Genomic DNA, 12,552 nt, shown 5'->3' on the forward strand with positions numbered 1-12,552 from the left:
AGAACTGCGCCTTCAGTTAACGTGGCAAATGTAGTGCTTCACCTGCAGCCATCCATAGGAAGTGAATGGGGATGGCAGTGAGCAGGTGAGTACTGCCTGCTGTAAAATGGACAAACCTTGATGCGTTAAAAACCAGCATGGTGGTGGATTTGACTGGCTGTCAGCCACCAGGATCTGCAAAGGAACTGCTGTTGTCACAGCTGGTCTAAAGAAGCCCTAAAACATACATTGGACTTTTCAGACGTTTTACACCAATTTATCTCAATACAGAGGTTTTCAAGCTTTTGAAACAAGGGGCCAATATAGTGACCATAGTACTGTAAAGGGTCACACTGTGGTCAATGAGAGTAGAAACCTCCGCGGCATCAGTGAGCTGTTGAAGTAAACCATGCTAAAGGCTTAGTAGTTAGTGGTAGTAAAATGTGCCCCGGGGTGATGAGTTTTGTTTTATTTCAGTTTTGAATAATACAAATAGGCTTTTATGTAAAATAAAAAAAACTCTGCACAGCATTCCTATTATGTTAGTCAAAATGAAAAACCACAAAATTTGTTAATGCATAACATACACTGCATCTATACATTTAAGTGATAATTGACCTCTTGTGCTTTGTTTCACTTTATTTTGGCTGAAATTAAATAGCAAGGAAAAACAACGATGGCAAAACCTGGGTTTTATAAATCAGTCCCGGAATGTACATTGCAGCTGATGCTCCGTCATGACTGACGTGGTCAATGCATTTGCATGTGGCAGTGTTTACAGGATTTGATTTAAAACGATAACCTGGAGTACAATATTTTAGCTTGCCAATTATGATGATTCTTGGAGCAGACAGTCGTTTGTGTTAGTGAATAAACTAGGAATGCCAATTAAATCATTACACCTAAATTAATAGCTTCTGGCTAGGGTAGAATGTAATGATGCAAGATTTAAGGGTGGACCCAGCCTGGTACATCAGTGAAAAACAGGATGTTGAATACAAATGAAACGTACTTAAAATATTTGATTTAGGGAAAGTATGATTAATTGTTGTGACAGTTAGTAAAAATCTTATTTGTTCCACATTTGTGCTTCTTGTACTTAGAACCATGATGTGAAGAACCATATCCTACTAATACACATTGCTGTGTTTTCATCTTGATCTCTACCACAACATGATGGTTTGAATGTTTCCTACAACTAGTGCCCATTTTTGATGGTGTTATATGTTAATGTGATTTCTTGTGCCTGCAGTTTTCAACATTTGACATGATTTTTGCACAAATTGAGAACCAAGCTCACAGTGTTGGTCTCACAAAAGGCTGGTTGGAGCTTGGCAATATGTAGAGGTTTGGTGTCTGAGTGGCAACATTTGCTTCAGTTGTTTCCCTAATAATGACACTATCAGAATTAGGCTTTATTCATGGTAACAGAAATTACTCAATATTACTAAACATTCTTATCATTTTAGGAGGTTTAATTATGTCATGTATTGAAATTTGCAGAATATAGCTCTATGGGGGCTACTTCAATATTGATATGTCTGTGTCCTGTACTTGGAGTTTAACAGTTTGGTAGCCATGTTTGTTCATAATGATTTACGTTTTCCATTGGAATGTTTACAGGAGCTTACACAATGTTCTACATGTATACTGTTCTTCGAATATTAAAAATAATTTATATATAATCTATATATAGAGTTATAATGAAACAAGATGGACGAGGATTACTACTTACAAACTTGGTTATCTTATCCCCCTGACTTAAAATAACATCATTGCCAGCTTAATAGCGAAAGTTAACCTACAGTATCTGGATAAAAAAAAAATGGTATTTAAAAACTTTTTGCATAGAATAGTGATGACTGGTGACGCTTTAAACCTTCTGTTGGTCTTATTTTCCTCAAGGAGCCCCAGTTTAGGGATTTCAAGTGAAGGAAACAATTTGGTTTAGGAAAACCTTATACAGCTATCCAGAAAAAGGTCTTTTGCAAAACCGCATTTTTCTTGGTATGGTATGACGGGGTGTTACCAAAAGCCTTATAGATTTAGAATTGTACATCGTAATTATATACACATTTTTTTTTTAATGCCATACATCATATGTATAGGATATATAGGATATGTTCTAAGTATAGCATGTTGATCGGTTCTCGGAGACAGGGATGTCCTTGTGAATACCTTTCCTTTTATTTCATGCTGTGTGTTTGGTCACTTAATACAGTGCCCTTATTGCTGTCAGCTGCAATTCATTGCTTTCTTTTAGTTGTTGCCTCAAGCTTGCTTACCCATTATAGTTTCAGATTCTTGTTTATTAAACTCTACATATCCCCTGAAACCTTTTTTATTTCTCCTCACTTCTACATAATCATTTAGGACAATCATAGTGAATAGGAGGCCTTCAGTTATTAGGACAAATAAATGTACAAAGCTGGGATTGAATTGTGTTCCTGTGTATGTGCTCGAGTTTATCACAGCTGTAGTAATTGAGCTGCCAACCATCAGTTGCTGCAGCTGCCGGCACTTAATATTCACTGAAAAAACAATTATTGATTCAACTCTTCTGTCACCAATGTACTACTTTTAATAGACTCTTGTGGTAAAGTGACAACTTCAATGCATCCGCTACCTGTCAGCTGTATGAACTGTTTAATACACAAGCTGTATTATAAAAATGCTAATCTTAAAGTAGACTTCAACTCAGGAATTGATTTAAGATTTTCTATCTTGTAGGGAACATCTTAATGGTTCCTCAGTGTTAACAGTTTAGATTTAAGGGAGGGTTTGTCTGGTTAGGTTTCCCTTTTCCTCTAGAAAATTCAGTTTTTAGAGGTTGGCTAAAGACATAGTGTTCTTCAATGTTACTCTATAAAGTGTACCTTTTGTTTTTCATGTCTGTGTATGTAATGACCTGCTTGGCCTCGTGAAGCTGTGAAAAAAACTATAGCTTGTACAGTAGTGCAAGAATAGCAAGCAAGCAATATTTGATTAGCAATATGGCTGCCCCCATGCAAGTATAATCACAAACTTCACTTAGAAATACATTTTCAAGGTCCTAAAAGAAGCTTGTGAAAATGATTTGGTGAAGTTGACAGATTCACTTAAACACACTTTATATGTAAAAATTTCTTTTTTTTTTTTTTTTTAAAAAAAAAACATGGAAAGAGGGGTCTTCTATGTATAAGGCCTATTTAAGTTGATGTATTTATAGTTGGGACCATCCTTTGTCCCTTCTCTTTTGCTGTCCAGTTACCAGCTAAGGATGAGGTCTTTGATGGCCTGGATGTAGGGTAAACTGGTTGATGCTGCTTGTCATTTAACCCTAAAAACTGAGGACGTCTATGGGTGGCAAAGAAGTAATGTGGGAAACTGTTTCAAACTTAAGGTTAGTATTGCTTCAAAAGCTAAATTTACCTTATCTTCCCTTGTTGCTACTGGCTCTTGAATTAGTTTCCTTAGTAGAAACTATTAAAAAAATAAAGTTGGTATACTTAGAACATTTTTCCACATGCCTCTCTGACATGATTTGACATATAAGCAAAGGAAACTTTGAGGAAAATAAAAATGTTCCTGGCATTAAACATAGGATTAATATTAAGCTGGTGGTCTCCTTACCAATGTGACACTGGCTATTTTGGTGGTCTTTGCCCCTCCACCATTTTCCTGCAATAATTACCTTGCTGATTTAGAAAATTTTCTTTTTACCAAAAGACAAGCTTTATTGGCAAAGTTTTGAAGATGACACATTAGCAGGGTTTAGAAGATTTGTACCAATGGAAAAGATCTCACATCCCTAGATGGTAAATGGGCTACATTAGAGAGCAGTAGATGTGTGTAAATGAAATGCATGCTCATCATGTTTATTTTACTTTCAGATATGTCTGAGAACACAGATGATACAACACCTAATGATGCAACATTACCTGATCCTGAAGAGGTTGTTTCTGACCCTGAGGTCTGTTATTAAGATAACTATAAGATAGAGATCATTATAGATGTAGGCTGGCTATAAGTATCTCTGTAGTTTAACTATTTGTATTGCGTTTTTGAGGCAATTTATAAACGCTGCCAGCAAAAAACCCAACACCTCTGGGCACAAGTAAAGGAAATGGTAGTGGAGGCTGCTGAAGCAACATACAAAACTCAATACAGGTGTCCCTATTTAGATTTAACTAGACGTGGTGCTGCTCTTTTTTTTTTTCCTGGTTCTATTGTTTGCATCTACAGACAAGCAGAACAGACCACCAAATGGCATGTGTTGAAGAAAACTAGATGTGCTTGAGCAGCCCCAATTTTTTTTTTGTTTTAATGGTTTTATTACATTTTCGAAGTATAACAATTACATAAAACAAAATACATAGTATTGGTTTAACCAGAGTCCAGTTCAGGTACTGGTATATAAACCATGTACTGGGTGACTGTAGGCATGACCCCAGGCAATTGTATAAATTGTCCCAATTCCTGTAACTCTTGATGGGGTCTTTGATTCTCCCAGCAGTGTTGTATTTGAGGTTTACAGCACGGCTGGGGAGGGGATCCAGTAAGGAAGAAAGGAAGCCCTACTTTTATGTATATAAATACCCTTACCTGCTCCGTTTATCTTGCTGTGCATGGGGTTTTAAGAGGGTCTCTTTGTGATCCCTGTCTCTAGTAGGTGGGTTTAAAAGGTAATGTAGATAGTGGTGTGTGCAGTCCAATGGGTTACTGAATTTTTTGAACAGTTAGTAATTCAACCAACACACTGCATAAATCCTAAACATTTGTTTTTGAAATTCTTTTTAAGTACTTATAAAATATATAGTTTTCAGATAATATTAGGGTATATAACTTATCTGAAAAAATATTGATTGTTGTCAACCTTCTACAGAATCACAAGTAAAAAAAAACACTGCAGCTTTGTTCTGGTTAACAAGCATTTGACACTACAAAATGAACATTCTGCTTGTGCTGGTATCATTTGATTAGACATGGAAATACTTTGAGCACTTTTTAAATGAGATCCGAGAGATACCTGCAGGAGCGGTCCCTCTGCTTTCCATTGTGTGGATTCTACAGCATATAACTGCTTCTAAATAAATAATGAACCTTGGAATGTATCTTCTGTCCTGTTTTATCTGGACTTCCTGGCTTGAATTATTAGTTTACCTTTACACAGCCTAGACAATGACATGATCACATTACAGTTTAACTAAAACTTGAACTATAAATTTCTAAAGCCACAGCAATTTGTTTTACTACTCTGTACCCATTATTGGTCTGCTTGGGCAAGTTGAAAGCACACACTTAACTTAAAGCCTTACTGAGGATACAGAATTGATCACCATACCCTAAATTAATTATCAGAATCTTCCACTTGTAGCACTGTTCTCTACTCTATTCAGTCTTCTAACATTTTCAAGTGGTTAAGTACTTGCTCTGGAGCCGCAGGTTGCCAGCCGGGATTAGGATGGATCCGGCAGGGGGGGTTAGGCTGGGACAAACTACCGGCTAGGTTGTAACTGACCTAAAGGCTGGAGTTTGCCAACCTATGGCCTAGACATTCATTAACTTTCAGAGTAAGCTGTTCTTTGATCTGCAAAAAGAAACAACTGCAGAGTTTGTCTTGGCCATTAGAGGGCCTAAGATCACCCACAACCTCAACGGTGTTTAGCAAAAGATTTCATGCATTGCATGAGTTTGCAAGTAATATCTGCCACATTTGCCCAAAAATTAGATAGCTTAGAGCAGTCCCAAAAGATGTATGAGCGTCCCCGGGGCTGATTTACATCCTCCAACATTTGTTATCGAGGTGAAGGTAAAATGTTGCAAGCTTAGTTGGTGTTCCTTACCATCAAGTCAGTAGCTTATAATTTATTTCCTGGTATCTATTACTGATCGCTGCCTTATGTTCAAAGTACAATAGCGTATCTTTTTGTTCCTTTGTGAACGACATGTTCATATCTTCTTCCCACTTAGAAACAAATTTAGGTGGGGACGAAGTTTGGGTGGATAACAGAATTTAGTAAGCATATGAAAGAGTGCCCCGAAACTGCTTTGCACTGAGGCATACTGACTCCAGTGGAAGTAACTGCCGCTGAAACTGCATAGGAGGTTATAAGGATTGGAGGAGGTATGTCTGTTGTATCATGTGCCAATTGTTCAGCGTGGTAATTCTTTTCCCCTTTGTAATCGTGTGAGTGGACCCATGAACCTTGTGCCAGAAAACGTAAGGCTCTGTACAATCCTTTGGTTCGCCCTAATCTAAAAACTGGGTCTGTTTGTCTAGAAGGAAAGTCTGAGTGTTCTAGGACTGGTGACAATGGGGAGGGATAGAAGACTTCTGTGATGTAGAGTATTTGAATACAATCTGCAATGTAGAACCTATCAAAGGGTGCTTTAGCATCGTGTTTGTACAGAATGTTGGTGCCCAAGGCAGAGTGTCTATAGGGATTGGAGAAACTTTGTCTTCCATTTGCACCCAAAGTTTTATTGTCCTATTGGAGCACCAGTCTATGAGGCGAGCTAAATAAAATGCCCGGTGGTATAGAACTGGATCAGGGAAAGCCATTACCTCATCTGTAGACCTTAATTTTGCCATAAATGTCATATGCTCTTTTACTTGCTGATAAAGTTCTTGATTTCCCCTCTGGTTTCTATGTCAATCTCTTTTTGGTGTTTATTGTGAAATGTATCCGGATCAGTAACCATACAAATGTGCATGCCGCTAAATTTCTGTCACAATCAGTATACAGTAACTGTACAGTAAAAAAATAAAAATACCCCAATATAAAAATAAACATGTTGGACCAGAACAAAATGATATTAATGCGGGGGGGGGGGGGGGATTATTTGCTGTTACTTCTGTTGGCCATCTTGATCTCTTTTGCACATTCCACAAAGGTGGCCATAGGTTATAAACGGTTGGTACATAACGCCTGTAAGTGATGATGGTGTGTTAAAGTTTACACATACTTTAACATAATGTTCTTTCAAAAAAACTTGTGTAACTTTCAATAATGTAACTATTGTTGATTCTGCGTGAAGGTCCTTGTTCAGGCGCTTTAAATTATGTACTGTCGATGCTTTGTTGTGGTCTCTCAGCTACTTGCCTGTGCTGCCACTCTTTGCTATGTGCAGGGAAAGTTTAAAGGACTATTGTAATGTTTACTTACTATGCTTCGTGCAATTATGTTGTCATGTGGAGGCCCACCCTGATCATATACAGCTTCTGCTGGAGCACATGGGTGCAGACAAAAAGTGCTAGCAAGGAAGAAAAAAAGAGTGTGTTCAAACTAAAGGTAAACAACATTTTTTTGGGGGGAGGGGAGTCCATCAATGTTCATGGGTATCATGCACAAGGAAGACATCACTCCTTATGATGTTGATAAATAGACCTTTTTTTTTTTAAAAAAAAACACAATGTGATCTAAAGACACGGTTCCACATCCTTAACTTGAATAATAATATTATCAATAAAATTAACCCTGCATCCTTGTTGTACTATTTCTGTTGTAGCTTCTCCAGGAGATGTCATTACACTTTCCACCAACTACATTGTTCAGAGCCAGGATCTTCCTTTCCCTTCTCTACCTGTCCTTTGCTTTCTTTTTACACCATTTTACTCTTCTATCATTGTTGATCCAAACTTCTCTCTTAGATGTGATACCACTTGCCAGGCTTCAAATTCTATCCCTTTCTCCTTATTTCATTTGGAATTACTCACCTTGACTAATTCCTATGTGCATATTATACTCCGCTTAATGTAAATTGATCTTTCTTTACTTCCATTCCACTCAAAACTATTATAGTGGTAGTGTGTGTTTGATATGTAGGGTATTACATTTCTCACATAAATGACTGCAGGAAAGTATTTGAAGTTGATCAATATAGTTTTGGTTGATGCCATAATTTTTTTCTAGGGTTGCTGAATTGGAAATGCTATTTTATATATATATATATATATATATATATATATATATATATAATTTTTTTAATTTACTATTGGGTTGACCAGCCCCGGGTATGTTTTAGAAATATAGTCTCCTCGTGCCTAAGGCTGGATACTTATGGGTCTTTTTTGATAACAAGTTAAAAAAAATCCTGGGTAACCTCCTTTCTCCTAAATCACTGCAAATTTTCATTTTGTTGCTTAGGACTAATATAGCTGCCATTATAGTTATGAATATGCACAAGACTAAAGACAGTTTAGTTATAGAGAATAGTGACCCTTTTTATTTCTTGCCTTTTGATTTTTCATGTGTAAGAAGTACTGTGTGGATTTTAAAGTTTACAAGCAAAATGTTGTTTTAATGTAAGTTTTGTAGGTTATGGTAAATTCTGATTTATTTTTAGGTAATAGAAAATACATAAAATAAATGTTTGTGTTTAAATAGTTTTTCCAATAACAATCATAAATTACTGTTTTTGTAAGAATAATTCGGAAAAATATACCTTCAATGAATGTTGTGTTGCTATAGGGCAATCTGTGTGTTGCTGCCAATAGAGCCAGTAGAGGTCGCTCTTAGAACGGTGAATCGGTTGTGAAAATGTTCAATAGAGCTGCTGATGTGGCTGCAAGAAAGTAAAACTAATGCTAAATGCCTATACAAACTGAAAATCAGTTTATTAATGGAAGTCTTGAATTCTAAGCATGATAACTGTTAAACTTTCCAGTGAATTTCATCTATCACAAGTATCTTTGTTCTCTGTAAGATATGGGTAATACTAAAGTGTAACAACAAAATTGGGCTTTTGTTTTTTAATTTTATTATCATTATGTATTTGAATATTACTGATATATCACTAACTGTCCATCAGAGGAGTTCACAATTAAATATCCTTAAATACATCTAGATATGATTTTGGGGAAAGCCATTACTAGTATGATATTTTTGCTGATTTTGGTACTTTATTTAGACAACATTTGTAAAGATTAGGAATAGACCACCTAATTGTTTAACTATATATGCAGCTTTTACACCCTATTTTTTTCCCCACTGTAGGAGCTTGAAATGGCTCAAGACCCGCCAAGAAACACAGCTGCTGAAATACCTGTAACAAGCAACGGAGAACTTGATTCTTCAGAGCACGTCTTTAACTTGGTAACTATTGGCATTTTCTTCAAGCTAGATTTTTGAAGTTTGTAAACTGCAAAAATAACTATGCATAAGTAAGTTGCTAGAACCAATCAATCACACAAGTTACACTGCATGATCTGTAGGGAAAATATGGAGTCCTGCTTTTGGGGCACTGCAGATTTCTCCTTTAGGTGCAATCTATATAATAATGTTTACAAACTTTAAAATGACTGGTGAAACAACCAAAAGTAAACAAAATGATGTAGTCCTCTGCTCTTTATTACACAGCTATGCCACAGCTTTTACCTAAAGGGGACATCTGGCGCATCACTACTGAAGAAAAGCATAAAACTTCTAAACCATTTTGACATTTTTTTCCAAGGCAATGAACAAATATTTTGTAAACTAGGCCACACAAATGTAAAACATTAGCTTACAATGTTAAAAAAAAAAGAAACTTGTAAAAAATTAAGGCTGCTCAGTACATAGAGCTGAATACTGTTTGTGATATTGAGTTATCACCATTGCCAAACTTCTTACAGTGTCTTCAGGTGTTCTGGTTATTTTTAGTTCCACAGAAGCTCTGTATTTTTCCACTTCATTTTATGCATATTTACATACCTAACATCTGCATGTAGATGCAAGTACAGTACACAGTTGATGTGATCACATTAGATTGTAACAACATTTTTCTATTATCTCATAAAGCTGTTGCCTGCTTATGTCACTGTAGAACCGTATTATAATTCCTATTTTATTGGCTCCTCTCTTACTTTGTATATTTTTTTTGTATGATTGTGGTAGATAAAGCAGTTTTAATGGTGCTATGGTTTGGCCTGGGATGACATGTTCTATTGCTCAGACTGCACAGGTGAGAATATATGCTAAGAGATGTAGGTTTTGTGTAACACCCTCTAATCCTATTTGCGAGCCTGTGCACTGCTCCCTTTTTCAGACTTTAAGACTCCACATCGGATAATTAAGTACTCACGTTTCACTTCACCGTGTAAACGGTTTGCCGTCAATCACCAAAAAAGAAAAATAAAATCTAAAGGGATAAATCTTTCATATAAGCAGGATTTTATATGATGAAAGTATGGCAACCGGTTTAGTTTTATAGGTAACAGGGAGGGGCTGCTGTAAAATAGGTGCAGCAAATTTTTTGGTGATGCAATAGGTAGCGCTTCACATTTTGTTCAAATGCCTTATCAGCCCTTTTAAACAATTTTTATTTATTTATTTGTTATCAGTGCATTTTCATGTTCACAAAGATACTTTCTGTATTTGAGTTGTCCCAGGTCATAGTGCTTCTACCCTTTGGGAAATATTCGGGTCAGATGGCATGTCCCACAGTGTGTTGCACACTAGTAGCTGTTATTGTGAATGCTCAGTTAGTTAAAAAATAAACATTTCAGTAGAAGAAATAGTGGAAGTAGAGGAAAACAGTTTACTGACCAAAATTAAAAGCTCATTGCTTAGAAAATATTTTTATTGGCGGAAAATAAAAATGATGAAAGCAACAGTTTGTGCATTTATGATTTTTTGCATCACATTTATCACAGAAAAGGCCACATAGTGATTGATGTTCACTTGTTTTTTGTTTTTTTTTTAATTTATTGCAAGTGTTTAAAACACAACTTAGTAAATTCAACCTTTTTTGTTGAAAGAAATACATTTTGATGCTACCAATTTCCAGCAAATCACGTTCATACCCTGGAAGGGGTTACTAAAATGTAAGCCTCCTTTTACCTATAGTTTATCCCTATTAGATCACAGGCTATGTACAGGCGTTAGTATGGTGTAGGAAGCACCAACAAAAGTATCTCAATTTCGGCCATAGTAACAACACAGGGAAGTAAATATATATAACTTTATATAGAGTCTTTCCATTTATTTAACATCCTCATGTTAAAATGGTATTACAAAATCACCCTGAACCCCTTGTTTTCAGTAGAGACATTAGCAGTGTTAATTTGATCCAAACAGACAATTATTTATAGCAGTCCTATATTCCATTATAGAGTTTTTTTTTTTTTAAGTAGTCACAACAATGAAGTATGACTGCTGACTATGAATTACTATACCTAATAACAATCTGGCATATTTAATGGATATAAACCGTGAAACAGGAAGAGAAGACGACTCTGCCTAATTAATATTAAAATCCAAGAGTTGGGGAGCTTAGTGTACAGTAGGTGGGGGTAATGGAATGGTGACTGATTGGTTAGGAGAGAAAATCGGTAGGCAGGTTTAAAAAGATATATAGATATATAAAAAGATATATATAGATATAAGAGCATGTTTAAATGTGTTAAAGGTAGGAGCAATCCTTATGGTATGAGCTAGGGAGTTTCTGAGAGTGGGGACAGCTCTAGAAAAGACTTGGAACAGTGTGTAGATATAATAAGTGTGCAGCATATAATAGGTAAAGGGGAAAAGAGATAAGTCAATCTGCAGCATTTATGATAGATAGTAGAGGCAGGAGTCTACAAGAGTATAGTTGGTGGAATACCAGAGAAGATGTTCGAGTGGTCCGACCGTTCAAGAGATATTGAGAGCTCTAGGTATGGTACTCTTTGGGTACAGAGAGGGGTGAATTTGCAGATAGTCATATGAAAGTGGTAAAAACTAGAGTTGCTGTATATGTGGGGAGTGATGCCGAGTGCACATTAAAAGGTGTATTCAAGACATTCTTACATTTGATGTCGGTGATGGAGATCATTGGCCACGTTTTAGTAGGAGCTTTTTTGCCAAGGCGACTGTCAGTAAAAATGTAACTCATTTAGATTCAAACTTTTACTTTCCTATGTTTTTGTGGTTGTTAAAACTGATGGATTCTTTCAAAGTTTCTTTTTATCTATTTTTTTACCTACCGTATTTTCCGGCGTACAAGACGACTTTTTAACCCCGAAAAATCTATGACAAAGTCAGGGGTCGTCTTGTACGCCGGGTACCAGTACTTACCTGCAGCGTCCGGTGTCCCCGCGAGTCCCCTCTCTGGTCTGGGGTCCCTGCGAGTCCTCCTGTGCCTCCTTCTGTCTTCCTGCTTTTCAGCTTACACGAGTCCTCCTGGGCAGGCTCGCGTTGCTTCACAGCAGGACTCGTGTAAGCTGAAAAGCAGGACGTGAGCCTGGATTGGCTCTCCAGTCGAGAGCCTGGATTGGCTCTCCAGTCGAGAGCCTGGATTGGCTCTCCAGTCGAGAGCCTGGATTGGCTCTCCAGTCGAGAGCCTGGATTGGCTCTCCAGTCGAGAGCCTGGATTGGCTCTCCAGTCGAGAGCCTGGATTGGCTCTTCACTGGAACACGCCCATTCATTAAAGGAACGTGCCCATTCATTACTTAGAACTAGTAGTGTACAGTTCTTTCTGCCTGTCAGTTCTCTCACAATAGTGAGATCTGACAGGCAGAAGGAACAGTACAATACTGGGCATATAACACGACCCCCAAATGATTGGTTAGAGTGGGGGGTCGTCTTATACGCCCAGTCGCCTTATACACCGGAAAATACGGTACTTGAGAG

At 37.0% G+C, this 12,552-nt stretch overlaps 1 protein-coding gene across 3 annotated transcripts in view; it reads left to right on the forward strand.

Moving 5' to 3' along the window:
- The window catches only part of ARFIP1 (ARF interacting protein 1), a 56,201-nt gene that overhangs the window by 8,655 nt on the left and 34,994 nt on the right, over positions 1-12,552 (forward strand). For 2 of the 3 annotated variants that reach the window (XM_072405922.1, XM_072405925.1), the window contains exons 2-3: positions 3,852-3,931; positions 8,958-9,056. In XM_072405922.1, the coding sequence (XP_072262023.1) occupies positions 3,854-3,931; positions 8,958-9,056 (177 nt within the window). In that variant the 5' untranslated portion in view covers positions 3,852-3,853. The remainder of the gene's footprint in view (positions 1-3,851; positions 3,932-8,957; positions 9,057-12,552) is intronic. The other variant, XM_072405923.1, reaches the window with a different exon arrangement.

Source organism: Pyxicephalus adspersus, chromosome 3 (genome assembly GCF_032062135.1).
Source record: "Pyxicephalus adspersus chromosome 3, UCB_Pads_2.0, whole genome shotgun sequence".
In the NCBI taxonomy this organism is placed as follows: domain Eukaryota; kingdom Metazoa; phylum Chordata; class Amphibia; order Anura; family Pyxicephalidae; genus Pyxicephalus; species Pyxicephalus adspersus.